Consider the following 18333-nt stretch of genomic DNA (forward strand, 5'->3'; position numbering starts at 1 on the left):
TGCTGTGATTTCGAAGTGAAAAATGAATCTAGTGATATTTTCACTTCCTTCAAAAAGCATTCAAAATTTTTGCATCAACCCAATCATTTCATTAATAAAAGAAACAGCCGTGAACGAGGGAACCCGTACATTTTCCGAGCAGTCTCGCTTTGATACGTCCTGCGTAGATATTTCTATCGACTTGTTTACGCAACAGAATAAATTACCAAACAATCGAATATTCATACGGAAGAGTATCGACGATAATGTAGATCTAACAATTTTTTATTGTCACCAACGATCCGCTGGGAAATTCAGAGTGAAGTTGAACCAGGAAAAGATCGATCGTTGAGAAATCGATCGCCTCTGCTATCTAGTTGCACCTTTCGTTATTGTCATCGTTTAAACAACTAAAATGGGTGTGTATTTCCTGGGAAATGCAGCGGGAGATAAAACAAGAGTAAACGAACGCGAACGAGAATAAAAATAGATCGTCCAATGCTAACGCAGACCATTGATTAGTCATACAAATATTAAATAACTAATAACGATAATAATTCCGACCTGTACCAAGAAGCTGTTGCGGAACGTGTATTTAAAAATCGCTCTTTTATAATGGCAAACGAGTTTCTGGCGTGACAGAGACACGGCGTGAAAGATAACGAGATTGTAAATAATAAAGTAGATTAAATTTTGAATTCTGATGAGTGTGATCGTTTTATAAATGAGAGATGACCGCGATTACTGAAACATTGATTTTACGTGAAAGAAAACGTTAGGAAAAATTAATGGTGATAGCGATGATTATAAAGAACTGATTAATTAACACTATCTCGATATTAGTTCAATGCTATCCTCAACCTACACGCTTCTTAATTAGAGGAAACAATTTAAGGTTGAAATATCGAAATTAAATAAAAAACGAGGCAGTTAGACGAGTTGTTCTATACTAAAATTATTGGGCTCGATTTTATTTTGCTTAAACTATTTAAGTACGATGTCATTAATAATTTGGTAATGAGAATATTCAAAAGAAAATACAAGGTTAGAGCACTACAACACATTTACGAACGACTATGCGAAGCAAGTAGCATACAAACACCAGAATGGCCATCTATTTTCGGTACAAATATAAAAATTCATCCTATAAAGCTTAAAACATTACTTAAAACACTAGTGCAAACAATTCAAAATTTGTTAACTAGCACGAATACTTCGGAATCAATACTGCACCGACAAAATCAGTACAAATGCTCACTCTAACATGCACCTCATCGTATGTTGCTCGGAGGGTAATCATCCCTTAACACTGGGAACACCAAGCAGTGAAATCTCATTTCAATGAATATAACTAAATCAATTTACTTAACGATTTCTCATAAGATCATCTGCATCTGTTCAATAATGATACAAGAAATTCAAAATGAGTCATAACCAATTCGGAAGTTCTAACGTTAAACACGTTGACTGTCGAGGTGCTCGCATGCTCAACCAATCATAAAAAGAAGATTCCCATAGAACAAAAATATTTACCTAAGTAACTAGACAACAACGTAACGTAACAACCGTAAATCATTGATAGCTCTTTCTAATGTCATCTACCTTAACCAGGAAATCACAAGTATCACATAAAAATCTCGGAACTCTCGATACTTATAATCTCGTCGAGTCAACGTATCGTCAAAAAAACAAAATTTACTAAGCCAACGTATCGCGAACCTCCTCGGCTCGCGTGGGGTCGCGAGACGCATAAAACGAGGGGGGATCGCGAGACGCGCATAACGAAGGGGAAATGCTCGGCGAAGGGATCGATAAAAAGCTATGGAACTCGAGCGCATACTAACCTGGCCTTGCGTTCCAGCTGACCGGTCACCTCGTTCCTCTTCAGCACGAACGGCAACCTGTTGCTCACAACGATCATGCTCCCGTTGGAGGAGAAGCTGCCCGGCGCTGTGGACATTTCGTCGATTTTCAGATCAGCGATTGTTCGTTCCGTGATGGAGGATGACCACCGGCGAGCGGTGGCGGCGGAGGCGGCGGAGGCGACGACGCGCGACACCCTGTCCTCTCTTCGTCTTTCCGTTCTGTACGACGCGCGGGACACCGCCGCGAGTCCAGCAAACAAACGACTGCCCCGAGAACCGTTCGTCGCGTGTCACGTGTGATCACGTGCGTCCCGCCGGCGGAACCGAAGTCGAAGGAGAACCGCCAAACGGCTCGCTGGCTAGTCTCTCTCAGCCCGATCGTCGCGGCAAGAGACCGATCCGATACGTTCTCGGCAGCGTGACACGTGTGCCCGCCTCTCGGTCTAGCCTCGTCCAAATGTCCGCCCCCAGTGAACCCGGGTCGCTTTCAAATTTATCTTTTCGACGGCGGCAGGGACAGGCGATTGATTTGACGGGATCGATTCGATCGAGGGTACGTACAAGCCGGATATAGAAAGAAAACGCGAGTGGGAGAGGGTGCTTTCAAGACGATGACGATAAAGAAGAAGAAGTAGAAAAAGAAGAAGAAGAAGAAGAAGAAGAAAAAGAAGAAGAAGACGAAGAAGAGGAACAATGTCGGTCGAGTTTGGTTCGAGTGTGAGTGTGCCGCGGTGCGTGGCCGAAGTAGCACTGAAGTAACAACGCCGCGTTCCCCTGAGTTTATTCGAGTTAGCCGTAGCGAGGAATTGGTCCAAAGTGCGCTCTCTCTGCGACCGTATCAATGACGGGGCCGCGACCTTTTGGCCACCCACCGGTTGCTCCTCGTGCACACCACCACCCCGGCTACCGTCCCGGCACACGTAAACAGACCACCGTTCCTCTTCTTCTTCTTCTTGTTCGCATCTCGTTTCTCTTTCTCTCTCTCTCTCCCTCCCGTTTTGCTCGCCACCTCTCCCCTCTCCAGCCCCGCTGCTCTTATTCCGTTTCACTCTCGTCGCGGCGTGTCGTCGCGTGTCGTGACAGACGATCAGGGTTATCACCACCGTTATCTATAATAGTAATACCCGGACAACACACACGCTAGTGGGACGACAGAGGCGCGTGAAGTACCAGCGACGACGTCGCCGCCGCCGTCGTCGTCGTCGTCGTCGTCGTCGTCGTCGTCGTCGTCGTCGCGGCACAGCTGTACACGTCCCACTGTCGTCCCGGCTGTCAACATGCACCGTGACAAGATAAACCGAACGACTCCGTCGTAAACGCGGGACCAGGTCGGATGCAATATCGACTCTTTCATCCTTCGTTGTATGCCGCGTTTCACCGCGAAAACCAATCGCTATCGTCCCCGTCACAGTCGAATACGCGCCGCGGCTCGAACTTCCCATCGACCAGCTGGATCTCTGCGGACTACCCGCGTATTTCCCGTACATCCGGTATCAAGCGGGGAAGGTGCACGCGGAAGGGTGGCACGCGTTGTCGCGCTCCCGCCGACATTACAGCGCGCGGATTCGGATCTCTCGCGATCAGAAACGTTGAAACTGAGGCGAAGTCGAATTTTAGCAGCCGTATTAACCCTTGATTTGGCCGGTCGTGTGAAACCGGGGCGAAATAGAATTTGATCATCCCTATCGACGCTAGAACTGCCAAGTACTTAAATTGACTTTTCGGAGTATTGTTTACTAGAGCTATAAACGTGCTTTTATTGAGATTTCAATTGACTTGTATTTTAATTTGGGTATTACTGAATCAGCTTCCTTAATAATTTTCTAAGAAATATGTGTGTCTTTTCGGCAATTGTAAAAGAAGGAATCAGGCATGAGTCATTTTTAGGAACGTCGAAACTGTGGCGAAATAGAATTTTATCGGTCGCATTAACCCCTCGCTTTGACGTTCCCTTCACAGTCGCCGCTTTATCTTTAACAATTCGCCGGGAGAGAAAGGAAATCTATGGTCGCGTCTATATTTGCTTTGGAGGTTGTATATTAATAGCGGGAAAATAGTATCCCGTTTCGAGATAAAAGAAACGGGCAAGAACGATGTTTGTTGGCTTTCTACTTGAACGTTTCGCGACGAGTTTGAGCTGATGATAGTAGGCGGGGGATAAACACTAGGACAAAGTCAAATTGACTTTTTGCTATTTTTATATAAGAATTGCAAAAGTGTCAATATCAAATTATTTAGTAACTTCTTCGAAAAGGATTTGTGTCTTTTCGATACCTGCGGAAGAAGAAATTAGAAATAGGTCATTTTGACCCATCTGGTAGTTCTAGCGTTAATAGTTATGCTAAAGTGAAAGTCAGATGAAGAAGGAATGATTTTTTTTTACATTAGACACGCGTACATCGAAACTCGTAGTTTATCGGTGATATTTAAAATCTTGAAGACAGCGCTAGTGACACGAATTAATTCTTATCGCGCAAACCACTTGCGTGTTTAGTGGATAGATCGCTGATGATCGGGTATCGCGTTTCAACGTTTTCGTGATTGATTATTGTAGATAATGTCTAAATCTGGGAACTGATTTTAATTTACTGAAATAGAGAATGGCGAATCAGAGGTTATCTGAATAAAGCGAGTGTAAAAATGTGGGAAGGGGTGCAATTTAATAAAGATGTGAAGTAACCCTGTTTGGTAATTTAAAGAAAGAAATCTGCTTCTTCTGAGCTTTGATTAAGTGGATGGAGATACGATCGTCTGATACTGTATCAAAATAATGGTAGAAAACCCACAGTGGTCAGTAATATACATTTTAAGAAACTTTAAATATTTGTTTCGCAGACGATTCAATCAAGAAAAATCCAGAAAGTTAAATATTAATTTTAGGAGATCGAAACTTTGCAAAAATTATTATTTCTTCTGGTGAACTAGCATATGTTACACGCTTTTTACTTCTTTGTTTTGTCTGCGTTTATTCTCTTTACTTCGGAGATAATACGCTTATCCACCTGCCAGTAAAAAAAAAGCGAATACGCATTTGTTGTCCCTCAACTATAATTAGTAGCATCGTGAATCATACAATATATTTTTCCATGGACTTCCAGTTACGGACATTAAAAATACGGAGCGCTATCATAAACTTCCAGTTTTGTATTTCTCAAAAAATGCAGAAACGCGTCATTCGCCATAAAAGTGTTAACACTTTGCGCTCTGTATTACCACATATACTATTAATGATACTAGAGTCCTTTTTCGCGTCGCGGAAAATGATAATTAACTTATGATCTTTGTCTGAATAAACAAGGTATCCTACTGGGATGAATCATGAACTTCTTGTTGACTTCATAGACAAAGTAACATTCATATGCAAATCATGGAAACTGTATTATTCATTGAAGATTACTATGACAGACCTCGAAAAGAATATACTGTCAGTTACTGGATGCGTAACATCAAATGTATTATTTTATATATAATATTGTTAAAATATGTGCAGAACAATGTACACAAGATAACACAATCCGCCCTTAAATTGGCAAGGGCCTTAACCTTAAAACGTGGATCGTAGATTTAGAGAAAACTTTACTCGAAGTGAAAATGCTGGAACAGATTTGATCCAGGTTGTCTTCCTTAGATTTTTCTACATAATATGAAATGTTGATGAAACATTATATAATATACAAAAATTAATTTCTTCTTCACGCTAAATATTTACAAACGGAAAATTTTAAATATTTATCCGAACGAGGTCAGGCATTCCTAATAAATTACTTCGACATTATTTATCGAGAATTAAAACTGGATTACCATGAATACATAAACGAACGACGACAGCCGTATTATATTACTGTTTTAACCCAAAATCTGTTCCACCGTGATGGAACGAGAATCTCGATCGTATCTCCCAGAAAATTTTCACTGGTTTTTCACGGTTCTCTAATCTGTTACTGTTTTCTGTACTTTGTCTGTATTTGCTTCCAGCCGATCAAAGTCGAGGAATGGATAGTGATTAATGGCCGCGATTACGTAACGCCGCGCATAGAAGAACACGCGCGGATAGGCGCAGAAAGAACGCGTGGCGAACAAAATTTTGGATATCTAACGCTCGAGCCTTGAACGAAATGGAGGAATTGTTTCGCCCGTGACGTACCGACCAGGTAAATATTTGAGGTCAGCTTTAGCAGCGCTGCATGTACTTCCCTCATTTTCTTGAAACAAACGAGATCGCGAACGGATACGTTGCATCGCGGTTCTAACGTTCGAACGTTCGACTTTTGTCTTGGTCTCTCGACGATTAACCCCTTGCCCTATGATTTCTTTCCCAATTGCACTTAACAGAGATGTTTTATTGTTCATAATTCAGTAGAGAAAGAGAAAAATTCTACACTTATTCTATATCTATGTTTACTCAGAAGCATTATAATGAATAACAGAAGAATATTCAATTCGGACTTGGAAGAATTAAGCGACATTTGTTAAATTCTATTCGAAATCTTCACCGCGAGTCTGACACGATATTCTAGACCAAGGGGTCAACCCTTTGAGTGCTGAATATTCCTTGCAGAAACGTTCTGCTTGGACAGGATATTTTTTCGCTTGGCTTGTTATCTGAAGATCGGTAAACAATGTTAATTCATACGAGGCGTGGATACGTTGTAGTTGTACTTTATCAGTTTTGACCATCCGAATAATGCTAAAAAAAGCGTATATTCATCTCGTAGACTTATATAATTGTCACCATGGTACGTGTGAGGCACGTCTATAGCACTCAAAGGGGTAACTTTGGTCAGGATATTATAATATTAAAACTAAAGTATATTATGCTTTCGTTATGGTAACGATTAAAGTAACACGCCGTCCTTCCTCCACCATCTTTGCTCAACCCTTAACTGATAAGGTAAGATTACTGAGGCGCTATTTTTTTTTAAATTATAACATTTGGTTTGGATACATTTACTAAAACTGATGGATTCGTGTGTCAACGCGTTAAACTTTCTAACTGAATAAAAATATATAACGGTAATTATTTATCCTTTCGATATTCTTTCTAAAACCTCTGTCTTTAACCCTTTGCATTCGGAAGGTGACTCGCAGTCACCACTTGATGTGATACAGTAAAACTATAAATTCTGATATTTAACGTTGAACTTTGTACAATGCCTCGATACATGAAATATTGGAATAAAATAGCTTTGTTTTTCAGTGTACTTGTGATTTCCTTTCAAGTTAGTTCCAAAGAATATCGTCTTTGTGTTGTCAAAAAATGTTAAATATTTCTAGTGAGAAAGTTCCGAGTGTAAAGGATTAATATTCGACAGAAGTCTCAACTCCTACAAGATTGTACGATTTTAAAAATCACGCCAGCCACTCGTAGTATTCGAGATATCTTTGAAAACAATTTCAGTGTACGTGAATAAAGTTGCCAAAGCGATTCCATTGACTACAATTCCTAATTTACCGGAGGGTTTCAAGTATTCCCCTGAGCCACATGCGTCGCATCTATGTTCATTAACGCTAAAAAGGATCTATACCAATGGTATAATGAACATAAATGAGGCTTAAGTGACTCTGAGAGACAAGTGTAACGCTGCAGAAGCGATAAAGTCCGTATTTTTTACGTGGACGAGCATAGGTACGTTCAGGTGTACCGTATTTCCCCCTTTTTCGATCAGCATTTCGTTGGCAAACGCGTAAAGGGTTCACTAATACTTGGTATCGAACTAAATGAAAACAAACTATGTAGACCGATCTACAGGACTATTATCGACTCGAACGTGCTCGGAAACTTTAAACTGCGGGTATCGCTTTTGTCACGCGAAAGGTGTGCACGTGGCAACCACGTATCTGTAATCGTGACACCCTTCTCCACCCACGTGTGCAGTCTCTATTCTTCTCTAGCCTCTGCAACATATATTGTTCCCCTAAATGATTCGCTGTGGTTGATCGTGTGGCGACATAAGAATTGCAATAACGACTAATCGAACATAACTTAATTCCAGAAGAATCACCGAACTATATTCATATAAATTCACGTATTCAATGATTAACCGATGAAAACGTAATCTGAGAAAGAGACTTCCTTGAAAAATCCCGTTTCTTGAACTTCCTGCGTACAACATTCTATACGAATTGCACGAATCAATCGACCTCAACGATCGCAATAACAGCAATTCGCGAAATGGGCGCAAGTCCACGGAAATTTTCGAACTCTTCGCGCAGCGAATTTGAAATGGGACGCGGGCCGAAATCCTCGCAACGGCGACGTAAAAAAAAATATTTACTTTCTCGGTAACCGAATCTTTATCGTCACCGTCCCGGTAATCTCGGAACGACCGAGCTTCTCGAGAAATCACGACATTATCGACCGCACAATCGCCATCGCTATTTATTTTACTGAATAATCTGTACCGAAAATGGGAACAGATCTACGAATACAAGATATTTATTGGAATCCCCGCACGTGTTCGTTGCGAAACCATAGGGGAGGCCTAGGAACCAGAAGAAAGAAACGGAAAAAGAGGACGGGGAACCAATCCTACCCAAGAACAGTCCGCGTTCCCTTTTTCTTTTCTTTCCCGCCTAAATGTTCGTCGAAGGATGTAAGTAACAACGCGTAATTATTCGATCGACCGTGTAGAACGACATTTGAATAGCTTAATTAAGAAGCAGTTTTTTCTCGTAAATTGTAAACGAAAACAATTTAGCCGATTACGCGGAGAACGAGACGTCAAGGGGAGGAAGGTGATGGTGATGGCGATGGTGGCGGAGAGGGAGGACTCCACCGCTGAAATCTTGCGAGCGTGTACCGTCGCGGTGGAGGGATAGAAACGATATCGTCACGTTATCATCACGTGTCAATGTTAGCTAATAACAAGCCGCGAGGATCGCGAAGGAAATTGGCACGCGTCGCGCACGCGGCCCGATCGTCTTCCTCCACGGCCGTGGAAAAAGAAGGATCCCCGACAGCTGGTGACAACCATAGGTCTAGATAACGGCAGTTCGCGGACAATAACGATTCTAACGGAACGATCGGAACGACCGTGACGGTCCCGGCTTCAGGAGAAAAATCGGGAACGCGTGGCCGGAAAATAATGGCCGCATCATCGTCTAAAATTATTCTCGCTCGGTATGCGCGCCGAGATAAATCTATATTTTTCGCGTACTTTCGCCCGCAACAGACTACCGTTACGCAACAACGCAACAACGTAAATGACGCTCAGCGTGTCCCCCAACTGTCTGCCGGTTGCGTTGCCTTATCAAACTTGCCACGAATGTTACAACAAATTCGCGTATGTAAATGCACTGTACCGGGTCTGTTTGTTGCGGATTTGCAGCATATCGGAATTACGGAAGCGATCGGTGCCGGTGATTCGGGGCCTGAAGCAGAAATGTTAAACAGTGCCTGTTTATGAAATTACCTAATCAATTAATTAATAATTGAATCAAATTATGTTTATGAATTATGAAAAAGAAGTCTGTTGTTAAGTATATTCGAAAATGTTTGGTGATACTAAGTCTTAAATTCGTTGAAGGTACTGGGGTAAGCACTTTTGCGCTCGATGACTCTGTGGCTGGGTCCTTAAAGAACAATGACTTCACTTTTCATGGCCTGTTTCGATCCTACGAGTCAGCTTAAAACTGGTTGAAAATGTGACTAAGAATTGGGTTTTCAACTAAAATTGTTTTACTTAGTTTCATCAAGACCGTTTGCTACGTAAGTACCATTTCTCGGTAGTCTACAGAATATTTGTGTGATTCACGATTATTTTTCATTTCTGTCCGCGTTACATTTGCATACGTGAATATTATAGAAATGTATGGAGAAAAATGAATGGAGTGACAATATAGTTTGTACGATTGAATTTCTTTGGAAATTAAGCTATTAAATTTTTCAGTTTTTAATTCGGGGTAACTCACTAACAGTAGTAGTTTCGGGGTTTCCCGTCAGACTTCGTAAAAGTTCGTCAAACTTCGGGGTAATACGGCTGACAAGGCATGTGCGCCGCAAATAAGCGCGAAACCAGTACATTATTTTCCGGCTAAAAGTGAAAGGCGACAAATGTGTAGGGGATAAAATGTTTAAGACATTTCGTAAAAACAAACTTTAATCAGATGTTACTTCGATAAATATGTTACACGTTGGCGTAGAATTTGAATGTCGTTTACATACGTAATTCGTTATTACTAGGATGCTGATGATGCTCGAGTGCCATTTGGAACGTCTATTTCATGCCTTTAACAGTTGTCAAAAAAAAGCACTGTAAACGATAACAAATATAACTATTTTCACATTGTATAGAATAAGACTGCCAATACGATATACGCAAAGCAATTCCTATATACGTGTCACTTTAAATTTGCATTAGTAAGATGTGACATTTTAATTGAAACGTTAATGATGCAACAGCATTTGTTTTATTCGTTGTATTATGGGATGCATACCGTGCAAACAAAAGTGGAATTCCATTAGTTCCTGACGCAATACAATAAACGAAAGTGTCAAGTCTACATGCGCAAACAATGTAATTTCCGTATCATTTAATTTAGCAGAATTTGGATGTATCACGTTGAAAAAGAAATAAAAGTCGCATCTTTTAATAATTTTACACGATATAACGTGAGCTTGGAGGTTCATAACCAGCTGAATGAAAAGAAACTGCTAAGAATAGAGGCTGCACGTAGCATTTAACGTACATGTGTGATACACACCTAAAACGAACATCTGACGCTCATTGAAGAATATTTAACGAATCATTTTCGCGAATAGTAGTCATCGTCAAATTCATTGTCATGTAGGAATCGTTTAACCAACAAATGGCTGACTTTCCACATACGTCGAATGTTTTCTATACTGGACAGGGAACACTTTAGTTGAGTGAAAAACACATGTATGATCATGCGAAACAATTCTATGCGGAATAATGATGACTGGAATGGGAGGGAACAAAATGAATCTGATCTACACAATGTTTCAACTTCGCGAATTCGTGTCTACACTTTGTGGAGCAAAGACGGCATAGACACCCACCTCGAAAGACTAGATTTTTCGATTACTTTGCGTAGACTGCCAGTTGCAAACGCACTGAAGTGACAATTAACGTTGACGAAAGCTGTGAAGAGCTTGATGGCTATCCGTGCACTCACATGTATACCGGCAATTCTCCGGTACTGGCTAGTGTTTTTGCGAGATGTTCTTTCGAAAAGGTACCACTGGTAACTGGTTCTTTCTTCGCGAAATTTCGAACACCTGAAATTGCTGACCAAATCGATTATTACTTTGCAATGCTGACTGGCAACTAAGTTAAGAACCTAGGAAAAATCCCTAGCGTACACCTGAATTGCATTGGTTCCTACTAAAATTCCGAAGATACTTTAATACCTAAAATTGGGATTCCCCTTTAAATTCTCTCTTACAAATATAATATTGACATATAAATTAAAATAATATAAGTAATTCTGCTATAAAATCAATATCTGCAATACTTATTAACTTTCTATATTTTTATAAAAGTTTCTTGTTTATATATAACGGTTTATCCCAATAGATGGGCATTTACTAACACTATTATTCAATGGAAAGTCATATGCATTCATTTACTTTAACTGAAATTATAAATTAGACATACTTAAAATTTAATATCATATGCATGATTTTATATATTTTTTTTTACACTTGAATTTTTTCATATATATTCACTTTATTACAGTTTTATAAATAAAGTAAATCGGAAATACGTATTATTTTGATAGAATGGTGAATTTAGGTTTCATAGATTTTATAAATTTAGGGAATCGGTTTAAATCCTACCAATGACGGTTTGATCAGGACTATACATACCACATGTGCCAGAGTGACAGGAATGTACGTCATGGGAATTATGTTCAAGTTAATGTAAACGTTTTTGAGAAAGATTGACTAATTGACAATGTAAATATAATTAGAAGGACTTGGTACTTTTCATTTCAAAAATTTTGATATAAAAATGGCTATTATATGCTCAATTTGCAAAGACAACTTGATAGAAATTGATGAAGTATATCATACTGAATGTGCTCATGTATTTCATTACCATTGTTTACTAAAATGGCTGGAACGGTAAATTATTTTTTAATAATAATAAAAAAAATTAATAAAAAACATAGTATATGTCAGAATCATTTTACTTCAATGTGTTTTGATGTCTGCTTATCTCATAATAATTATTGCAACATATTATTTCACTTTCAGATCAAAAACTTGCCCACAATGTAGGGCAAAAGTTACTCGAAGCAAAATATATAGATTACATTTTACATTTTCTGATAATGAAACTATTAAAACTAAAGCATGTCCTTTGCAAGAAAAAATAGAAAATTTGGAGTTTCAAATGCTGCTGAAAGAAAAGAACATACAGTATTATATCTCAAAAAACATTACCTTGAATAAACAAAATGATGGCCTGAAAAGAGAGGTTCGAAAGGTGGAAAGTGAACTTAGAAGAAAAGATTCAACTATATATGAACTACAAATGGAAGTTGAAGGCTGCAATACTTTAAAGAAAGAAATTGCACAATTGAAAATGAAAATGGAGGAACTGAAGCCGTATGTAATTGTAATACCTCCAATCATAGCATACATTACATTTCATTTATTTATTGTCTATTTCAGGCTAGAAATTTTATCTAATGCTCCAGTTGGTGATGTTATCAGAATGGTTGAAGACACTAAAGATCCTGAAGTACTTATCAAATACATTTCTGTTTTGAAGAAGTAAGTAATATATATTTATAAAATTGTTATATTCTTCGAATAATACTGTTATTAATTTAATCCATAGGGAATTTTCTGAGAGCCTTAATAAACGTCAAAAACTTTCTACAAGAATTAAGCGATATCAAGATGATATTGCTAAGGCCAATGCAAAGTATGAGTCCTTATTAGGAGAACAGTCAAAACGAATGTAAGATATATAAATATAAGTATGATATTAAATGTTTTCAATTTAAGCTTGTTGTGCATCTCAATGTGCACCTCTCTTTTAGATATCGAGAGAAGTAGTTTAAACTATATTAAACAATTGTTTAGAAAAATTGAATAAACTTTGAATACATGACAGTAAAAATAAACTTATGATGTTTGCATATTTGTTACAGGGATTTAGAAGAGCAGTTAGCATTTTCAGAAAGCAGAAACATGGCTTTACAGAAACAAGTAGAAGAGTTAGAGAGAAGACTGGGCATTAATGAAGTGGAGAATAGTATATCAGATATTCAAGAATTTGAAATTAAGAATTATAATGATGAAAAGACACCTGCTGCAGGAACAGTTATTAATGAAGATAAAAATGAAGAAATGCCAAGTCAAAGTCTTATATCCTACAAACGAGAAAGGAAAGGATTTTCAGATTATACTATACCAAAGAAGAAAAAAAGGGATGATAAGATAAGAGAACAATCAACTATGGAGAATCATAACATAATTGATTTAACTTAAAAAAATCTTGCTGAAGTCGACTATCATATTTTACTATGCATTTATAATTATTTATTTTCTACAAGTAGACATGAGGCATATGATACACGTCATATTGTTACATGATGAAACTCTATATTATAGTATTACATGAAATATAAGTCATCTTACGTTCTCCGAATAAATAAAACATTCTACTTTTGTATATTGTAATAATTAATTTCCTTCTTCCTATATAACTGGGAAAGCAGTTCCAACATATCGCTTATTATCATTTTTTAATACATAAGTTTGAATACCGAATTTCGATCCGATAAAAGAAATTTTGCATGTTTTATTTGGACGAGTAAAAAAGCACAGTGTATATAATGCTATTTCTAATTCTGGTGGTGTTCCAATGAACATAGTTGAAATTTTACGTCTTCCATTGTAAGTGAAATATATTTCTAAAATAGCAGCTCCCTAAAAGTTTAAAAAAAATTTACAATCACTCTTATTTTAAGTTTATGTTCATACCTACATTGGGAAACTCTTTTCTGCGAGAATATCCAAAGTAATTAATTTTGCTTGTTAACTCCCCAAAGTAAAAAAAGATCCAATTATGTACTCCTATAATACCTTTCCTTCGTTTGCTTTCACCTACAAATACATGTTCAAACCCAGAACTACTATTTATCCTTTTGCTTCTAGAATATGGATGAAACCATATTTCTTTCAGAACATTTTTATAAACTTTTAAGTCATTTATAAAGAATCCTTTTACAGACAAATAATACATAGTGTGTAACATTACATTTGTTTCCATTAAATTATTAATGAATTCATCTTCCTCTGCATTCTTTTCTATTGTTATAATTTCTGATTGATAAGTGTTTAATTCATAATTATCAAACAATTTTATGAGGGAATCTGTTGTTTTTGTTGTGACATCATTGAATGAGACATTTAATAATCTACAATTGCATAAGGTTTTCATTAGGAAGTGACATTAATGAAAGTAAAATTTAAGAAGGTATATAGGTACCTTTCAGGAGCATTATCAGTAAAATTCTTAGAAGTTATTTGTCCTTGATATTTTATACACAAATGTTTATAAAATACGTTAACAGATTTATTGAATAATTCCTCCGATATATTTAGTAATTCTGCATCACTTATCAGTGATCCTATAAAATAAAAATTATAACAAAAAGAGTAGTTGATAAAACTTATACACATTATATATTCTTTTTATATTTACCATCTACTTCACATATTGTTAAATGATATAAAATAATTGTATTTAAAATGATTATACGAAAAGAAATTTTAATAACTTTATATAACATTTTATAAAATAAATACACGTTACAGGTTATATGTATTTAATAATTCTCATTGAAACGATGATCTTATCGTTGTTAAATTTACGTATTATGTAAATCTTTATTACAAAATGTTTTATGAAATAAATATGAAATGCTATTTTAGCCCTTTAGTCGTTTCTTTACAAATATAAGTGATATATTTCTCAACAATCATTGATTACCATCGTCGAGGATACCGATTACGAAATTTTGTTTACAAATGGTAGACTCTTGTTTGTGGTATCCTTTTCCGGATAGTAAAAATGTCGAGTCGTATAGAATACATAATTTCACCATGGGAAGCCGAAGCGTATATACAATCATTAAATATTTCACAGCTGGAAGATATAGGAACGAAAGGGTAAATCTCTTTTGTATTTCAAAGATACTCATATATTTTATGCAAGTATGTAATATTTTGATGTTTTTAATTTTTAAATGTATATATATATTATTTTTAGATGGTATGAATTTCATAAAAGATTAATGTTATTAAATCAACAAAGCGTGTTAGAAATTAATGCTTTAAGAGAGGAGAACATCAAGGAATTGTTTGTTTCATACAAAAAAGTATAACAAATATTTAGTTTTATATTACATATAACTTTTAATTTAGCATCTGTTTCAATGTTATAGATACCAATTCTTATATACGAAGCAATCCAAATTGATGTATGGAAACACAAAGTATTTCCTCTTTTGTTAAATATAAATAGTGAACCACAAAACACATTCATGCTCTTCACTATATTTTACCATGAAAATATGGCTGTTTCTTTATTGGAAAATGTACTGTTTCATTGTGAAAGTGCAGAAACTATCGATGATACAGTTCTTGATCTTGTAGATTTCGCGGTTAAATGTGTTATTGAACTCCTTGATATGCAAAATATTGAAATTTACGAAAATGTGAAGAATCCTAAGTAAGTCATTCCTAATGATTAAAACTTACCATTGTTTACATCTCAGAAACAATATAATGTATAATAATAATTCGTAATTAGTTCATGCATTGAAGAAATATTAGAAAGAAAAAAGGAACTTGAATTTGATATTGGTATGCGATGCATTTCGATTCTTCGTTACTTGGCAGAGTTCGCAGATAATTTACCGCTTTGCGTCTTATCCCGAATGCTATCTACGCACGATGTACCATTACTTCTCGTTCAATTAATTGAAGATCGTCCGTGGACTAAAGAGAATGCTGATGGTAATTAAACATATATTTCACATTCAAGTGTAAGTAAAACAATAATGATGCTTTAGATAATGCAGTAAATTCTCAGGCGAATACATGATATATAATGGTTCTTGGAAGAAAATGAAATCAAGTGAAGAAGGAAAAGTTTCTAAAATTGAAGGACAAGTTTGGATTGGTTTACGAGAATTATTACTTAATCCAAAGTGTGCACCATATTATGAAATTACAGAGTATAGAATGTCTCATTTATTGAAGGTAGTACTTTATACTGTTAAAATATAATGAACAAAAAAAAATTGTTATTTAAATTAGTTACAGAAATATTTACACGAAATCATACTAGATCAAATTTCTCCTTTATTGGAATTGAAAAGATGGTTGAGTTATTTAAGTGTATCATCATCCCATTCTAAAGTACCTCAAGCACTAAATGTAGAACTTATACCACAGGTTACAAGATCAATTGATACTTTCAATTTCTGATATAATAAGAAAGCTTTCGAAGCAATTATTGATATTCTGTTTTTATTAATAGATGAGAACATCAATCATGGAAAAGTATTATAAAAAATGGAAGAAGCTAGCAAAGCATCAATCAAAATTTATATTTACAACAAATAAAGAGGATGTTAAAAATGCAGCACAAATTTTAAGTGATGCATATGATTTGGATAAATTAGATTGCATTGACATTAAAGATTGTTTCCTATGCCAGGAAGAGGCACAAAAGCGTTGTTCTAAATGCAAAGCAGCTTGGTATTGTGGAAGGTATAACCATTTTTTTTATTATAACTATAGAATATGTATAAATATTGAACAAATGATAATCATAGGGAATGTCAAGTAAAAGACTGGCCAAAACATAAAGTCATTTGTGATAAGATTACAAAAAGTGAAGAATGTAAACAGCAGCAAGATGAATCTAAGACTATTTCATAAATTTTTAAATATTTTTCAATGCCATTTTTGAACGAAAAAAAATGTAGTACCGATTTTTAATACATTTGTTTAAATTCATATTAAAACAATTACTTATTGCATAAACAAAAATACATATGAATTGAATAAACTATACGTACAATATTATGTAGAATGTTTTATTAAAGAATCTTAATGTACAAAACTTTGTTTGACGTATTCCATTACAACATCCTTTGCAGGAGTGTCCTCCCCAAAGTCCTAAAATTAAAAGACACTACATAATAAAAAAAAGTTTTTTAAAAATATAAGAGTATTAAAATAATTATTAAAGTCAGAAAGGGGCAATACAGCATGGATTATTTATACGGGTTCTCTCAGTAGAGGGAGCCAATAATATCATCATTTAAAATTATTAAAAGTTATAATTTACTTTACATAATAATGATTTTGTTTATATTATGTATTCATACCTTTATGACAACACAGGAACAGCCAACGACTTTCCTAGCTTTACCAGCACTGTCAATTTTACAAAGTCCAGCCCATTCTCCAAGTTTCTTGTTATTATCTACCTTAATTAAAGGGATTTGGTGTTCATTGCACAATGCTTGAACAAGTTTTTTGTACATAGGTTCATCGCAATTTTCAGCTAAAATGCAAAGCATAGCTTGTCTCCTAAAATAAAATAATTAAAATTTATATAAAAAAATGAATATTTTATTGAATATTTATAATAATAGACTGTACTTTGTTCAGAGAAGGTTAAAGACAGCATTATTTAATTTTTTGTAACGGGTTCATCTCAGAAGAGGGAACCTGATATTATCATCACATAACAAATTTTTGCACTATAAATAAGCGTATCATAATGTACGTTTGATTAAACTTACTTGTCTAAAGCTTTGGCTGCTTCATGAAGACCATGTACAACACCATCATGAATGAGAGCATTTTTAAGAACTTCTTGGAGGGCTGTGTTTACGTCAAGAAAACCTCCTGCAGCTGTCGCAGGGGCGACGTCGTCACTTTAAAAAACGAATAAGAAGTAAGTCTTATAGTTTAAATGTTCAAGACTTGATTATTTGCAAATCACATAACCAATTCTTGACATGTGGTAAATAAAGGCTATGCGGCGTCTTTTTGAAGAACGATGTAGTCAAACATTTAGAATAACAATAGCAATGTCAATTTACCACTTTCGTAACGCAAATTGTATTTATTAGTATAAAAAAAACGTGTTAAACATAATTGTATATAAGATACTCACTTTTCTACGTCTGACATGTTTCTAATGGACTGGGGAGCTGAAATAACGAAAAAATGTTAGTGATTATGCTTTCTGGCTCACATATTGAAACTTTTTCGAGTAAAATATATGCCGATGGCAGTACAATATCCGGATATCTAGCGCATTGCCACACGACGTGCTTCCATTTACCTTTTCTTACGAAGAAAGAGGAATGGCGCTCATTGAACCACGCGGTGCTTTGCTTGTGTCTGGAATGGTGTTGATTGGTCACGTAACAAACGTGTGGCGGCACCTATGCGACATGCCATAAACATAAAAAATATATC

The 18333-nt window shown here is 36.1% G+C and overlaps 4 protein-coding genes across 9 annotated transcripts in view; 1 reads left to right on the plus strand and 3 right to left on the minus strand.

Annotated features, from left to right (window-relative positions):
• Positions 1-11087, minus strand: part of Tps1 (Trehalose-6-phosphate synthase 1) — a 45998-nt gene extending 34911 nt beyond the window's left edge. The window contains exons 1-3 of one of the 6 annotated variants that reach the window (XM_076371604.1): positions 10867-11066; positions 10009-10071; positions 1824-1929 (exon numbers count right to left, since the gene is read on the minus strand). In XM_076371604.1, coding sequence (XP_076227719.1) covers positions 1824-1929; positions 10009-10051 — 149 coding nt within the window. In that variant the 5' untranslated portion in view covers positions 10052-10071; positions 10867-11066. Of the gene's footprint in view, positions 1-1823; positions 1930-10008; positions 10097-10866 lie in introns of all 6 variants that reach the window. The other 5 variants (XM_031983097.2, XM_076371606.1, XM_076371605.1 and 2 more) reach the window with 5 other exon arrangements.
• Zmynd10 (zinc finger MYND-type containing 10) lies at positions 1926-16860 on the plus strand. The gene is made up of 15 exons (XM_031983104.2): positions 1926-2397; positions 5820-5995; positions 11627-11934; positions 12067-12420; positions 12487-12588; positions 12656-12778; positions 12972-13305; positions 14864-14997; positions 15098-15206; positions 15273-15559; positions 15641-15846; positions 15923-16092; positions 16150-16287; positions 16373-16605; positions 16671-16860. The coding sequence occupies exons 3-15, from the start codon at positions 11822-11824 to the stop codon at positions 16774-16776; spliced, it is 2409 nt and encodes an 802-aa protein (XP_031838964.2). The 5' UTR covers positions 1926-2397; positions 5820-5995; positions 11627-11821; the 3' UTR covers positions 16777-16860.
• On the minus strand, positions 13232-14950 carry LOC116429780 (endoribonuclease Arlr). The gene is made up of 4 exons (XM_031983111.2): positions 14531-14950; positions 14315-14456; positions 13811-14243; positions 13232-13752 (listed from the first exon to the last, which is right to left on the minus strand). Exons 1-4 carry the CDS (start codon positions 14616-14618, stop codon positions 13522-13524), a joined length of 894 nt encoding a protein of 297 aa, XP_031838971.1. The 5' UTR covers positions 14619-14950; the 3' UTR covers positions 13232-13521.
• Positions 16861-16913: 53 nt separating the features above from the next.
• RpS12 (ribosomal protein S12) lies at positions 16914-18275 on the minus strand. The gene is made up of 5 exons (XM_031983112.1): positions 18197-18275; positions 18026-18062; positions 17649-17783; positions 17229-17433; positions 16914-17016 (listed from the first exon to the last, which is right to left on the minus strand). Exons 2-5 carry the CDS (start codon positions 18040-18042, stop codon positions 16948-16950), a joined length of 426 nt encoding a protein of 141 aa, XP_031838972.1. The 5' UTR covers positions 18043-18062; positions 18197-18275; the 3' UTR covers positions 16914-16947.
• Between the last annotated feature and the right edge of the window lie 58 nt (positions 18276-18333).

This window comes from Nomia melanderi, chromosome 10, assembly GCF_051020985.1.
Source record: "Nomia melanderi isolate GNS246 chromosome 10, iyNomMela1, whole genome shotgun sequence".
NCBI lineage: Eukaryota > Metazoa > Arthropoda > Insecta > Hymenoptera > Halictidae > Nomia > Nomia melanderi.

Coding starts and splice junctions, on each gene's coding strand:
- Zmynd10 (XM_031983104.2), top strand. CDS start 11,822: ATGGCTATTATATGCTCAATTTGCAAAGACAACTTGATAGAAATTGAT. Junction 13,306..14,863: donor ATCATAACATAATTGATTTA/ACTTAAAAAAAT, acceptor TACAAATGGTAG/ACTCTTGTTTGTGGTATCCT. Junction 15,560..15,640: donor GAAAATGTGAAGAATCCTAA/GTAAGTCATTCC, acceptor ATTCGTAATTAG/TTCATGCATTGAAGAAATAT.
- LOC116429780 (XM_031983111.2), bottom strand. CDS start 14,618: ATGTTATATAAAGTTATTAAAATTTCTTTTCGTATAATCATTTTAAAT. Junction 14,457..14,530: donor AACAATATGTGAAGTAGATG/GTAAATATAAAA, acceptor TTTATTTTATAG/GATCACTGATAAGTGATGCA. Junction 13,753..13,810: donor GCAGAAAAGAGTTTCCCAAT/GTAGGTATGAAC, acceptor TTAAACTTTTAG/GGAGCTGCTATTTTAGAAAT.
- RpS12 (XM_031983112.1), bottom strand. Junction 17,434..17,648: donor GCAGCCAAAGCTTTAGACAA/GTAAGTTTAATC, acceptor ATTTTATTTTAG/GAGACAAGCTATGCTTTGCA. Junction 17,017..17,228: donor GTTCCTGTGTTGTCATAAAG/GTATGAATACAT, acceptor TTTTAATTTTAG/GACTTTGGGGAGGACACTCC.